This window comes from Mustela erminea, chromosome 5 (assembly GCF_009829155.1).
Source record: "Mustela erminea isolate mMusErm1 chromosome 5, mMusErm1.Pri, whole genome shotgun sequence".
Taxonomy (NCBI): domain Eukaryota; kingdom Metazoa; phylum Chordata; class Mammalia; order Carnivora; family Mustelidae; genus Mustela; species Mustela erminea.
Window position 1 is genome coordinate 142,481,301 of NC_045618.1, and position 14,589 is coordinate 142,495,889.

A 14,589-nucleotide genomic window follows, 5' to 3' on the forward strand; every position below is an offset into this window, starting at 1 on the left:
ACAGTCGGCCCTGATAAGGAGGCAGAGAGGTGCAGAGAGGGGGACCTACCTCTCCTGGCCCGGGGGGGGTCTGTGTGTATGCACACGTGTCCCTGCAGAGCCAGACCTGTGCACACCTGCCTGTCGGTTTTGACTCAAGAGCGGGAGTCACAGGGGCGCCTGGGTGGCTCAGTTGGTAAAGCATCCGACTCGATCTCAGCTCAGGTCTTGATCTCGGGGTTGTGAGTTCAAGCCCCACATTGGGTTCCATGCTGAGCTTGGTGCCTACATTAAAAAAAAAAAAAGGCAAGGAGTCATGTTGCCAGCTCTGGTAGGGCAAGCAGGCAGCTGAGGAGCCAGACCTGGTGAGGGGAGCGGGACCCTGGCCCGTCCTGCTGTGGGGCCCCAGCCACAGGCTCCCCATTCCAGATCTCCAGGATTGGAGTTTCCCAGGATGCTGGCTAAGACACAGCTTCCCAGACCTAAGGGATCAGACTCCGGGAGCAGCGGGTCTGGGTCTCGGAGCCTGAAGGGCCGGGGACCTGATGGGGACACCCAGCCACTGTCCTCCAACTCCGCGGGGCCCAGCGTTCTCTCATTAGGTAGACGTGAAGTGATTGCTGGGATGGAGTCGAGCCCAGAGTCGCTGGCGTGCTGCGTGGGCGTCCAGCATCTTCATGCCGTCGGGCGTGTTGCAGCCTTGCGCACGCTGGCCAGACCGGGTGAGCCCCGGGCCTCTCTTGTGCGTGGCACCTTTCCCAGCCCGCTGGGCCTTGGAGAGGTCGAGAGACCGGAGAGAGGGGGGCTCCGGCCAGATGAGGAGATGACCAGAAACTCAGGACGGGGACGATATAAAGAGACTCATAGCAAATGCTTCCAGGTTAAAAGCAGAGCGTACAGGGGGCCTGCCTGCGGGTGCCCCCAACCCGGAGGGCCCCAGGGGTGATCCAGGTGGGCCAGCCTGGCGGGACAGAGGAGCCGGGCCCGGGGCATCCAGCCACGTGTGGCAGACACTGTGTGCCCGCCGCACATTCAGAGGTCATGAGGCTTGTGGGGCCCCTGGAGCCCACGCTCAGGGCTGGCGCTGGGGCCCGACGCGAGCCGGCCCAGCTCTGCCCCGCCTGGAGTGCCACACTGTCTGGGGGGTGGAGGAGCAGACCATTGTCCCCAGCCGAAGGGCCGTGTAAACGGGCACCCGAGGGCAGTGTGCCCCCACCAGGGCCCTGGGCTGGGCGGCCAGGTGAGCTGGAGTTGGCACCCCGGGAGGCCGGAGGGGGCGTGGCAACGGGCAGAGCACGACGCATCCTGAGCCCTGAGGCGTGTTGGGACAGTCATGGACCCGGTGGGCAGACCCACGGGGAGCACAGGTTTGGGGGGAAGCTCCAGAGACAGGCAGAGGATGGGCCACTACCCTCAGCTTCCTGGAATCCAGGAGCGCTGGCGTCTTGCAGGAGTCCTGGAGTCGGAGTCCCCCTATTCCAGAACCTTCCGCAGAAAGGCCTTGTGCTACCTCAGCATCCCTCCTCCTCCATGGCTCTCCTCCTGTCATGGTCGCTCAGCTGGGCAGCGTCTTCCTGGGGCAACTGCCCGGGGACCGTCCCTTCCCTCCCCCGGCCAGAATCTCCCCTCTGGCACCTGTCCTGCTGCTTCGGGCTCTGTCCTCTAGAGTGCTGTCCTCAGCCCCCTTGGGAGCCGGGCCGTCGGCTTCTATGCCGCGTGGCAGGGAGCATGAGGGCTGGTGAGGGGTCAGGTGTGCCTCCGAGGTGTACCCCTCGGGGGGCTTGGGGGTCTCTCTCTCTCCTCTCGTTCACCTGGTCTGTGTTCTTGAAGATTTTCGCGTGCTCGCCGGCCCCCCCCCCCGTGAGCCTGCCCTCAGGGTCCACGCTGGGAATCACACTGCCCTGCACTCCTGTGGGACCCTCCCTGCTTCATGAGCAGCTCCGAAGTGCCCCTTCCTGGAAGCCTCCGTGAAGCCCCAGCGGAGACCGGCTTCTCTCGGCGGCGGGCTGGCCACGCTCACCTGTTCCCATTGCCGCCTCTCCGGGGCGGCCGGAAGACCCGTCCGCTCATCCTTCCACACGTGCCTCTTCCAAAATCCTCTCTCACTGAGCCTGGGCTGGAATGTCCGGGTCACCTCCAGGGAATAGAAAGCAGTAGGAGTGACCACGTGTCACTTCCGAGACAGTCACCGAGGCATCGTGGCCACCTCCTGCCTCCCTGTCTTCGATCTCCAGCTCTGGGGGGGATGTTGGGAGCCCCATCGGGAGTCGTCCTATGGAGAGGCCCAAGGGTCGAGGGCCAGCGGCAGATGCCAGAGACACCCGCCTCCCAAAGGTGAGTGCGTGCTCACTCCCCGCCTCCCTGGGGCCCTGTGGTCTGCGGCCACCCGCAGGGGGTCACAGAGATCCCAGCGGAACATGGCAGGGCCGAGCCCCGAGAGGACGCTCTTGTCTCCTGTCCCGCTTTATAGATGGAGAAACCGTGACTCAGGGCAAGGTGGCTTGCTCCCGGCCACAGAGTGACTGGGTGAGAAGCAGGGCTCTTCTGATCTTGGAGCCCTGTTTCCTGGAAATGCCAGGGCTGCTAGTCTCTGGAGCCAGCCTGGGTCCCCATGCCCACTCGGGGGCTCCTGGTCCATGTCCAATTGCCCGGAAATCCCACTGCCCTTCGACCTCTCCAAATCCTACCCCAAAGTACGTGAAAATGAAAGATAGATCGGGTATCTTTGACTCGGCCGTCTCCCTCCGAGAGTGTACCCCATGGAAACAAGGGAAGACCTCAAAGCAGGTCTGTGGGAGGACTTTCTGTTCTGAGCTGGAAACAAGCCAATTTCTATCAGTCGTGAATTAAATCGTCGCGGTGACCCGTGGCGCGCTGACGGCCTGCCAGGCTCGGCTCCCAAGGTTTTGCCGACACTGACCTCTCAGCACTCCTGAGTCCTGAGTGCTGGAACCCCAACTTCACAGCTGAGGACCCTGAGGCCTAGGCTCCCGGGTCACACATGAGGACGGGAAGACCAGGGCCAAGCCTGGCTCAGCCTCTGTCCCCGCCCCCTGGCCCACCCTCGGCCACACCCCAGGACATGCACAGTGGGAAGTCCTCGGAGCCATGGTGGGCAAGGCGTCCCAGGCACATCGGTAACAGAAAGAAGCAAATCACAAAATGACAGTGAAAAAGGAAATGTGTGGGGCGCCTGGGTGGCTCAGTGGGTTAAGCCGCTGCCTTCGGCTCAGGTCATGATCTCAGGGTCCTGGGATCGAGTCCCGCATCGGGCTCTCTGCTCAGCGGGGAGCCTGCTTCCCCCTCTCTCTGCCTGCCTCTCCATCTACTTGTGATTCCTCTCTGTAAAATAAATAAATAAAACCTTTAAAAAGAAAAAGGAAATGTGTGGGGGCACCTGGGGGGTTCAGTTGGTTGAGCATCTGACCTTGCTTTCGGCTCAGGTCGTGATCTCTGGATGGTGAGATCAAACGCAGTGCTGGACTCTGGGCTAGTGTGGAGCCTGCTTGAGATTCTCTTTCTCTCTCTGCCCTTCCCCCTCCCCAAACAAAGTAAAACAAAAAACAAAACCAAAAAACGACAAAAAAGATAATGTTTATGTTTGCCCGCCTTTGATTAGAAAGCAGGACCCAGACCTGAACTGCGAGCTGTTTGCTTTGTGTGCTCCCTCTCATCAGTCTGGATTAAAAAAAAATAGGGGCTCCTGCGTGGCTTAGTTGGTTAAGCGGCTGCCTTCAGCTCGGGTCATGATCCCAGGTCCTGGGATCGAGCCCTGCATCAGTGGAGACCCTGCTTCTCCCTCTCCCTCTGCTGCTCTGCCTACTTGTACTCTCTCTCTCTGTCAAATAAATAAATAAAATCTTTTAAAAAATTAAAAAAAAAACAACAAAAATAACTTAGAGTTATAGTTTTTCTTATCAAATGTAAAAATTCATTTTGGAATGTGTCTGGCCCCTTGACGGGCAAGTCCATGCGCCCAGTGGGGCCAGCGCCACCCCCTGTTCCCAGAGCCCTTTGCGGTGGCCCAGGCTGGGTCTTCCTGTGCGATGTCTGCCTCCTCCTGCAAGACCAGCCCCGGGGGTGGGGGGGCCGCACTCGGAGGGGTTCTGGTGTTGGCGAAGGAAGGCCTTAAGCTGGCCTTCATGCTGATCAGTATAGCTGTCCGTTGAGAGGAGTGGCCCCAGAAGGTTCCCTTGGACTCTGCCTTCTGCTCTCTGCCCAGCACCCAGAGAGGTAACGCTGTGGGCCCAAGGCCACCCATGTGGGAGAGGCGGAGCCTGGAGCCAAAGGTTTGGGGGGCCCCACCCGAGCTCTCCCCCAGACTGTGTGGGCCTCTCCCCGGCCAAGACCCCTGCCTGCCCAGCCACCAACGGCCTCTTTGCCACCTCCTGTGTCAGCTCAAGCCAAGGATGGGCAGGTGACCCCCCCCGACTCTGGTCATTCATTGGTATTTTCCACTGTCAGTCCACTCACCCCCCACCCCGCCACCCCATCCATTCATCTGTCCATCCTGCAGTCCCTCTGTCTGTCTGTCTATCCCTCCATCTACCTACCCCCCCGACTCTCCCCTCAGCCATCCATCCATCTGTCCGCCCGTCCGTCCACCGGCTTGTTTCCCCCGCCAGCATGCCCCGTGCTGGGTGCTGTGGGCTCAGAGATGGGTCCGGCACGGCCCTCCCTGCCCGAAGCTCACAGCAGGCTGGGGAGCTGCCGCCCCGAAGGGCGAGGTGGTGTGTTTTCCGGGTCGGCTGAGAAGGGTGAAGTTTGGGCACGTTTGTCCGGGAGACGAAGGGCGGGTGATACTTGGCGGCAGTGGCGGGGGAAAACACACTTGTCTCCTGTGTCACCGTCTTGGGCCGCCCCCCACCAGCCCACTCACTCCTTGTCTCCTCCCTTCTCTGCCGCTGTCCTTGGTGCTCGCTGCTGTTTTCTGTCTCTGTGCTCCTGTCACCTCATCTCTTGGTGTCTGTCTCCCCAGAATGGAAGAGCCACGAGGCAGCGACTCCTGTCTTGCTGTGGTCTCAGAGCTGGGCTTTGAATGCCAACAGCCCAGGCGGGACGCCTGAGTGGCTGAGCTGGTGAGCCGTCGGCCTTCGGGTCAGGTCGTGATCCCAGGGTCCTGGGATCGAGTCTCACATCGGGCTCCCTGCTCAGCCCGTAGCCTGCTTGTCCCTCTGCCTGCTGTGTTTGTGCGCGCGCTCTCTCTCTCTCTCTCAGTCTGATAGATAAATAAATAAAATCTTTGAATGTAAACAGCCTGGTTCCCAAGCAATGGTGAGGCTGGGCATCCACACACAACTTGTGTGGATTCCATCCTGCCCTTTGCCCTCTGACATGGCGGGCGCCACTGCCAGCCTGACCCCCTTCACCCTGCAGTGGCCAGGCAGGCAGGGATGGGGCTGTCCCTCCATCAGCACCCAGCCTGTTCAAGGCCGGCCTGCGTCCACCCATCAGAACACAAGAAAACAGGCAGACACACAGTCCCTGACCCGAGGGCCACCCAGACGAGGCGGTCTGAACCCTGGATCCCTCCACTCTGGTCCTGCCAGCTTTCTGGCCAGCAGGACACTCACTCTGTGTGGCCCTGGGCACGTGCACAGTCTCCTTAAGCCTGAGGGCCCCCGCGGCCACCTCGCAGCGTTGCCGTATGGCTCATATGGGAGAATGTGCTGAGCCCCTGGGAGGGCCCACTAGGTGACGGCCATGGGGACCAAGCTCATGGGCATCAGGGCCTGGCCCTCGGCATCAGAGAGGGGCTGGGCATTCCAGAGTGTCTGGCGATCACATCTGGCCCTGCCACCTGCATGGCCTTGGACAAATCCCCTTTCTGTGCCTCAGTGGTTCCATCTGTAAAATGGGGACCATCAGCAACCCCCCGCTTCAGGAGCGCCCTGGCTTTGTGAGAGGCCCAGTCAGCAACATGGCCACTGGTCCCTAGCAGTGGGTCCTGTAGGGCTTGGGGCCCTCAGGGCTTGGTCAGTGCTGAGTGCTGGGGGCTGAGCAGAGGCAGAGCCAGTGGGGCCGGGAGAACAGGAAACAGATGTGGGTGCACACGGACAGCGTGGGGTCAAGGCAGTGTGAAGAGCGTGGAGCAGACACCAGCTGGGACCCGTGTTTGCTTGTGATGGGGAAAGGGGGGCTCATGCGGGCTTCCTGGGCTCGCCTCCACTCCCTCCTGCCCGCCGGAGCTTCCTGAGGACGGCTGGTCCTTCTCAGGGCAGCCCCAGCTCCGATGGTGTCTGCTGAGTGAGTAGGATGGAGCTCCAAGGGCTGCTGGGGAGGCCCGAAGACCCCGTGAAGGCCCCAACTTGGGCTTGGAGGGACAGGGGCACCACAGCCCCATCCTCAGACCTCCCTGGAGGTGTCTGCACCTGGCCCCAGGGCCCAGCCCTGCAGGCAGTGTGGACAGTGAGCCTTGCCACCTCCTGCGGCCTCTCGAGTATTTCCCTGACCCCTGGGTCCCCAGGGCACTGGGACAAGCGTCCTCTGGGGAGGTGTGTGGGAGGGAGTTCAGCTGCCCAGTGCCTGCGTTTGGGCATTGACCCGCGGGCCTCTGCCTTCGAGGCCACTGGTCAGCAGGCTCCCGTCTCTTGTTCCTCCCCCAGCCCCAGCTATTTAAGGCCGGCCAGCAGCTGGCGAGTTGGTCGAGGCCACCCCGGTGGCGGCAGACCGCTGTCAGGCAGGCAGACGCAGGGCCTCTCCCAGCACAGCGCTGTCAATGGATTTTGTGGCTGGAGCCATCGGAGGTAATGGACATGGAGGGGCTTGGGGGGGGCGGGGGACCAGGAGGCGTGGGGAAGTGCTGGGCCTTGGCAGTAGACCCTCCCGTGGCAGTGGCAGTGGGGTGTCAGGGGCTCCGGAAGTGGTTGCGCCCTGGTGTGGGCCGCACGTGCTGGGGGGCGGCCCAGGGGGAGGTGAGTCTGCACGGCCGGACCCTCTCAGCCTGTGGCCCTCAGGCGGGGATGGGGGTGCGCAGAGGGTGGTCTCAGAGGGAGGCAGGGAGGGGTCCGGGCGGGGAGGGCTCACAGCCATCAGTGTGGGGAGGAATGGCCCAGCTGTGGGAAGGAACGGTGGGGGGGGACGGGGGGGGGGGGACAGTGAGGACAAACTGGCCTGGATCCGGAAATGCAGACTGCAGGGGGTGGGTGGGGAGGGGAGAGGCCCTGCGGGAGCCCTGGCCATACCCGCAGGCTGGTGTGCGCGCTGCCCCCGCCTACTGGCCTCCCAAACTATTTTCCCTTCTGGGGAAATGGCTGGTTACAAAAGACAGATCCAGAGAGATAACAGCCCGTTGGGAAACAGGTGGGGGACGGTGTCCCCCCACCCCCGACCCTCCATCCTGCAGGCTGCAGCCTATTTTGGGCGAGGCACCCCTGGCCTTGCCCTGTCTTGTGAAACAGCGAGGGTACTGGTCGATACTTCTGGGAATGGTGTGGGATGTCCTCCTCCCTCAGGTGGGGAGGGCAGTGCTGACCCAGGACAGGCTGGAGCCCCGGGTCTCTGGTGACATTTCTGAGGTGTGACTATGTGCCGGGCCTAAGACCAGCTGCCTCCCTGCACGTTAGCCCCTAAGGAGGGGGCTCAGAGAAGGAAGGGGCTTGACTTGGTGAAGATCGCAAGGCCAAGAATGGCTCTCGAAGACCTGGGTCTTGTCCCTGTGGAGGACAGACAGGCACGCGTGGGACAGCAGCAAAACCACGTGATCGGGGCTGTGATCAATATGTTTAATGGCACAGAGGCAGCCCAGATTCAGGGGTCAGGGAGGGCTCCAGAGAGGAGGTGAAGCTGTGGCGGGGCTTTGACGAGTGAGTAGGAGTTCGGTGGGGTCTCTGCGAGAGTCAAGGAGGATAATTCTAATCAAGTCATTCAGTCAGTCCTTTGATCATTTCCTCACACTCCTTCATTCATTCATGCACACATACTGAGTCTTGGAATGCCTACTAAATAGGGCAGAGCCCCCAAGTGCCTTGTTCTCAGGTGGCCCTCACCACCCTTTGCCCCCAGGGTATGTAACCTCAGGGCTCTGTGGGTCTCTGGCTTCCCCATGGCAGTGCTGGGGGCTTGGACATTGAGGTTCTGGTGGAAAGAGAAAGGATGGTGGCACCTGGCCCTTGGCAGGGAGAGGGCCCTGGTCTAGAAAGCCTCGCGTCCCACTCTGTTCCACGCAGACTTGTGGTTTCAGGCATTCCTTCGCACAGCCCTGGGTGACCTGGGATTCCCTACCTCCTGGCCTTTGTAGGGTCTGTGCCCTTCTTCTGCATACCCAGCCCACAGGTGAAGCACAGACAGACCCTTCAAGGCTTGAGGACAAGAGCTGCCTGGCTTGGAGACAGGGCCCGGCAGGTGTCGAAATGCATCCCTGGCTGTTGGAATGAGGCATCGCCGGGCCAAGACAGGGAAGGAGAAATTGCTGGCGGAGTGGCTGAGCCTCAGTTGCCTTCTCTGCATCCGTGCGCTCAGGGCTGATGAGACACGGTGTGGACGGGGAGCGTGTGTCCAGGCTCGGCGGGAGCTGGTCGGGGCTCACCCTACTTCCTTCCATGAGACAAGGTCGGGCTGTTCCTGCTGCTCACCCGGTCCCTCTGATTTCCTTCCAGGTGTCTGCGGTGTTGCTGTGGGCTACCCCCTGGACACGGTGAAGGTAAGGCAATGGCCTCCACCGCCCACCCTAAGGCCCCTGACTGGGGTCAGGCTGCCTCCCAGTCTCCTGCACCCATCCGGGGCCAGGAGACCTTTCTGGCCGGCTGATCAGACCGGCCGTCCCCACGCTCCTCGGGACTCCGTCGGCCCCTCTTCTCACCTGTGCGCCAGGGTTCTTGTCTCACGCAGGCTCTCGGTCCTTGCTCTGCCCGAGGTGTGCCAACACGCCTCTGACAATCAAGGCATTGGCTTGTCCCCTCCCCCAGGCCTACTGACCTTGCTGTCGGCCTAAAGCCACCCCTTCCTGAAGTCTGCTTCTCTCGCAGGTCAAGATCCAGACAGAGCCCAGGTACAGCGGCATCTGGCACTGCGTCTGGGACACGTATCGCCACGAGCGGGTAGGCCGGGGCCCAAGGTAATGGGCAAGAGGATGCGGCCCCAGGCCTGCCACACCCAGTGAGCCAGCCCTGTCCGAGATCAGCTGTCACCTTCCAAATGGGAGGGATTGTACCAAGCTGCTGGGTTTCTCTGAGGTTGAGAGCCAAGTGTCCAGCACATAGGAGGTGTCCAGAATGAGGTCCTGCCTTCAAGAGAGGGTCTACAGGTGGCATCTGGGGACTTGGGGGTCAGGGAGGGACCCCGAGTGTTTGTATTTCTGTCTCCTCCAGGCTGGGCACTCCTTGAACGCCATGGTGGGTGACACTGTTCGTTGTGCCATGTCCAGTTCAGAGCCCAGTCCAGGGCAGGGACTCAGGGATACTTAGCAACGTGAACTTGGGGCTCGATGTGGGCCAGGGGTGAACGGATGAGACAAGAGCAACAGTAAAGCACGCTATGCAACGCCATCATCGTCATCAAATAGCTGTCCTAGGTCCAGCCTGGCCATCTGACTCTTCAGTCCCTCACATCACCTGGAGAGTGGGGGGTTACGATTGCCAGTTTAGGTCACAGAGCCTTGGCTGTGAGAGACGGGCCTGAGGTCCTGGTCAGGGAGGCCAGGGCAGGGCTGAGACACGGCCCACTCGGCCTGGGCCCCCTGGGGTGGCCCTCTTCCTGGCTGGGCCTCTGGCCTGACCAGGGCCCTCGGGTCTGGTCTGTCTGCCCACCAGGTGTGGGGCTTCTACCGAGGCCTCTCGCTGCCCGTGTGCACCGTGTCCCTGGTCTCGTCCGTGTCTTTTGGCACCTACCGCCACTGCCTGGCATGCATCTGCCGCTTTCGCTATGGCAGCCCTGATGCCAAGCCTGCCAAGACTGACGTCACGCTGTCCGGATTTGCCTCTGGCCTGGTCCGCGTGAGTGGGGTGGGGGACGGGGCCCCTCAGGACTGCGGGGTCCGGCGAGGCTGAGAGAGCCGCCCGGGAGGCCACCCTGCCCCACAGCGGGGGAAACCCAGGCTTGGGGCAGGGCAGAGACTGGATGAGGGCTGGGGGTGGTGGGAGGGGGCCCAGCTGATTCTCATTAGCTCGGCGACCTTGGGCGACTTTGGGCGTGCCCGGGAGCCTCTCTGAGCTTCTGTCTCTTCGCCAGTAAGAGGCGCGGTGAAGCTCCAGTAAGGTTCTCAGTGGAGAGCCCCCGGGACGGAGTCAGGTATGAGGACCCACAGAGCGGCAGCCAGTATCGTTAGTAATATGTCGCTTATTCATGTTATTAATATGTCACTCACTCATATCATACGGTACCGAGTAAGTCTTCTGACGACTTCTGCTAATTACATGGTACACGGATGTGCTTTGCCTGTTAACTACGTGACAGATACTCCATGAACCCGAGTCACAGGCATCTACCCAACACCTCTTGCGTGTCGGGCCGCTCCGAGCCAGAAGCGGAGCTTTGAACCCCATGGCACCGGGCCTGGTGGGCCAGCCCTGGAGGGGCCCCTGGGGACGTTGCCGTGGGGGCACGAAGCCAGCGGGGTGCAGGCAGCGTGGCCGGCGCCTCCTTACCCGCCTCCTTCCACGGCAGGTGTTCCTGACCTCGCCCACAGAGGTGGCCAAGGTCCTCCTACAGACGCAGACGCAGACGCAGCGGCGCCCTTCGGCCTCATGGCCCTCGGCTGCGCCCCCACTGTGTCCCGCGCCCCCACTGTGTCCCGCCCCCCCTGCCGGTTCCAGGCCCAAGTACCGAGGGCCATTGCACTGTCTGGCCACGGTGGCCCGCGAGGAGGGGCTGCAGGGTCTCTACAAGGGCAGCTCGGCCCTGCTCTTTCGCGACGGCCACTCCTTCGCCACTTACTTCTTATCTTACACCATCCTCTGTGAGCAGCTCACGCCCGCTGGCCACAGCCAGCCAGGTGAGGGGGCCCGGGGCCTGGCAGGTGGGGTGGGGCCCAGCACAGTGGGCCGTGGAGCTGGGGGAGGTGGTGTGGATGCGCTCGGGCCAAACACGGGTGCTGCGGAGCACCCCCACCGGGGGTGGGAATGTCTGTGTCCTCCACCCCAGGAGTGGGACAGACCTGTCGTGTGGCTTCACATGTCGGGGGCGTGAACCCCGAGCTCCATTCCGGGGACCCCACCCCATGTCCCCGGCCGGCTGGCAGGGTGTTGAGGTGTCACGGCTCTCTCCCTGCAGATGTGTTGGGCGTGCTGGTGGCCGGGGGCTGTGCTGGGGTCCTGGCCTGGGCTGTGGCCACCCCCATGGATGTGATCAAGTCACGCCTACAGGCAGATGGGCAGGGCCAGAGGCGCTACCGTGGCCTTCTGCACTGTGTGGTGACCAGCGTGCGCGAGGAGGGGCCTCGGGTCCTCTTCAAGGGGCTGACGCTCAACTGCTGTCGCGCCTTCCCCGTCAACATGGTGGTCTTTGTTGCCTACGAAGCCGTGCTGAGGCTCATCCGGGGCCTGTCAATGTAGCCAGTCCTGATGCCCCTGGGGCCGACCCGCCGCAGCTTCCTGAGGTCCTGGGGGCTGGAGGAGGCGCTGGAGAGTCTTGGGGTCTGGGCCCACGGAGCCGCCGCCCAGGACAGCCTGAGCCTCCCTGGAGCCTGAGTTGCTGTGCTTGGGGCTACAGGACCACAGGGAGTCTGAGAGGCCCATCTGCCAGCAGCCTGGGGTTGGTGTGAGGGTCATATGGCCAGGGAGAAGTGGGCTTCTTGGATGAGGACATCCGTCCCATGGAGTCGCTGGAGCACGTCGTCGGAGTTCCAGCTTCCTGGTCACCCCTCCCAGCCGCCCGTGTCTTCGGAGCATCCCTGTGCCTCCATCCAGTCCTCTGCTGTCCCCTGGCCGCCCTCCCCGCGGGGCCCCCACACAGCTCTACTTGGCTGTTTGGTGAGCTCTAGGGCACCTGCCCGCGTGCTCCCCACACGGGGCTGCTCAGAGAGGGCACTGACCGGACGGCCAAAGCCAGACCTGCTCCTGCGCCCTTGCCCTCTGGGAGATCCTGGAGATCGAGCAGGGAGCTGTTGATAATAAAACGTCTTTGGGCCTGCTCGGTGCTGCTGCTCCGTGGTCTGTGGGGCGGGCGATCTGCTTGTCCTCAGAGGCCCAGCCCTCCGGACCTGTATGGCCAGTGTTCCCACCACGCGGATGGGTACACTGAGGCCAGCACTCTGGCTGGCTCCACTCCCTTGGCCTTCGGGGCGCTGAGCCCAGCCACGGGAGGCCACTCAGCCTTCAGCGTGAGGTTTGCTCTCCTCACTACCCCCACCCCAAACCCACCCCCTTTTGACCCCTCTGCTGCCTGAATAATTGGCTGTGAGCCACCTTTCCACACGGGCCCGGAGGAGGGGTCAGGGAGGGGGTGGCAGGTCCTACATGGGTCATCACAACAATCGGACACCACGGAGCAAACAGCTTAGAGAGGGAGCTGGGCCTGCCCACCGTGGCAGGGGTGGGGGCGGACTCGCGCCCGCATTTCTGGAATCCTCCAGTCCGCAATGCAGCTTCCAGTCACGGGGGGCTATCAGGGCTCAGGGCTCTGGTAAAGCCGGCCAACACCTGCCTCGATTATCCTCACTCACAGACCCTAGCCTTGACCATGTCTTTGGACCGAAGGACCTCTTGTGTTCTGGGAACGCTTTCCCGGTTCCCCTCCTGTCCCGGTCCGCTTCCGTCATACTGCCCCCAGCATTTGCTTACACCCAGTGCTCTCCGCCATGAACACCCTTTCCCCAGGCATCACCTCCTTCAGGAAGCTCTCCCAGCCCAACCACTGGGCTGCTTTTTAGGCTCCCACGGGGTCCTGGCTCCTTGGTCACTCATCTGCCCTCACCCCACACCCTGCTCGACCCATGTCTGACTCGGACTCTGTCCAGCACAGGGTCTGGAGCACGGTAGGTGCTCACCGGGTGTGGAATGAGGAAGTCCTGCCCTGGATTCCAGGAAGTTCATCCGACTTCGAGTGAAAGATCCTGGCGTTCTAGCCAGGTGCTGGGAAAAGGGTACCTACCAACTGACAAAAGGTCGATAATTCATCAAAACCCTGACCCCACGTCCGCTTCTGGCAAGAAGACCTCTAGTACCCGTTTGCTCTAGCCTGGGAAGAATTACTGGCGGCACTCCAGGCTCTGCAGTCTGCCAGTCACCAGGGGGTAGTGCCGGACGGGGTCACTGAGCCACCGGCCCCACCCCATTATCAAATTGGCTTGGCAGGAAGGCCTGGTCACAGGTCCTCATGCTCTCTAGGCGACAAGGCCCTGTGCAGAGCTGACCCAGCCCCTTCTTTTAGAAATGGAGACGAGAAGGTGGGCCCCTGTGGGTCTTCCCATTAACCGTGGTCGCCTTAACGAAGTTCGGGCTGCGCCTGAAATTTCAAGTGTGAGACCAAGGGTGGTGTCCCCAGGGCTCCCACAGCGGACCGGAGAATTGTGCGCCTCTGGGAAGGGCCAAGGCGCACAGAACTCCCTGGGAGAGCTCATCTATCAGATGTCCGAGAGCCTCCTTCCTTGTTCTCGTCCTGGACTGTGAGCTCCCTGCTCCCCACCGTGCCCCAGCCCCAGCCCCAGCCCCAGCTCAGCTTCGATCCCAGGCTGGCGGAACTCCTCTGGCAGGAGTGCCCACACCATGGGGGCTTCGACCTGACCTCCTGCCAGCAACTGCTGGGCTGTTGCACCTGTCTGTCCTAAGCCAGGGGGTCCCCTTAGAACCTGCTTTTTTAGAAAACTGTGGCAGTGGGAGGAGCTGTGGCCCTTGCCAGCAATGACAAGATAGAGGTCACCTGACCTCTAACCCAGGGCATGGTCTCAAGACCCCAGCATGAGGTATGGTGGGGTGGGGGTCCCCAGAGGTAAGGTGGCCTGCCCAAGGTCATGTAGCCTGTGCAGGGAGAGGCAGCGCAATGGTAATGTGCTCTCCTACCCTCATTTTATCCATTCAGTGCACCTGTGACATAGGTGCAATCGAGCGACAAAAGGTAACTCAGCCATGGAGGGCCGCAGCCAGCCAGGTGAGGGAGCTGGGGGCGCTGGCCAGGGCTGGTGTGGAGGCCGGGGAAGGACCCTCGGCACACTCATTTGTGCAACAGGCCCTCTGTGCGTGTGGACACAGCAAGTAAGAAGCAGGACAGGCCTGCCTGTCACAAACTCAGTGGGTGGCCTTGGACAAGCCACACTGCCTCTCTCAAGTGTCAGTTTCCCCACCTGGAAGTGAGCCTGGGCAGGCAGAGGGAGCCTGGGGCGCCATCCCTGCAAGGGCTGAGGCAGGCGGCTCCCGCACCAGCCACACTGCCCAGCTCATGGCCGTGCCCCGAGACATCCCTGCTGGGTGGCTGGAGGCGTCCCATGAGCTGTGACAGCCAGCAGCCGGGCACTTGCCAAGGGCTAGAAGGCAGACAGGCTACCTCCCAGCAGATTCCTGGGAGCCTGCACCTCGGGGCCACAGGGGCTTCCAGGCTGTGTCTCCACTTCATGTCCCCTCTGGGTAACCCCGTGGACGCGAGGGCCACCCTTGGAGCAGCTGCCACACTTGGCAGCAGCCCCGCCCTGGGCCCGAAGCCCCGCCCTGGGCTCCTTGAAGCCCAGACAGACAAGAGCAC

At 62.2% G+C, this 14,589-nt stretch overlaps 1 protein-coding gene across 3 annotated transcripts; it reads left to right on the top strand.

The window, feature by feature from the left end:
* Nucleotides 1–253: 253 nt before the first annotated feature.
* On the top strand, nt 254–12,046 carry SLC25A47 (solute carrier family 25 member 47). 3 transcript variants are annotated; one of them, XM_032345271.1, is made up of 7 exons: nt 254–2,313; nt 6,585–6,725; nt 8,577–8,620; nt 8,946–8,968; nt 9,729–9,911; nt 10,582–10,909; nt 11,188–12,046. In XM_032345271.1, exons 1-7 carry the CDS (start codon nt 1,910–1,912, stop codon nt 11,466–11,468), a joined length of 1,404 nt encoding a protein of 467 aa, XP_032201162.1. In that variant the 5' UTR covers nt 254–1,909; the 3' UTR covers nt 11,469–12,046. The 3 variants fall into 3 exon arrangements, with proteins under 3 accessions (XP_032201162.1, XP_032201164.1, XP_032201163.1); XM_032345272.1 differs by lacking the exon at nt 254–2,313 and having other exon boundaries at nt 6,614–6,725; nt 8,946–9,017; XM_032345273.1 differs by lacking the exons at nt 254–2,313; nt 9,729–9,911 and having other exon boundaries at nt 6,613–6,725; nt 8,946–9,017.
* Nucleotides 12,047–14,589: the final 2,543 nt, after the last annotated feature.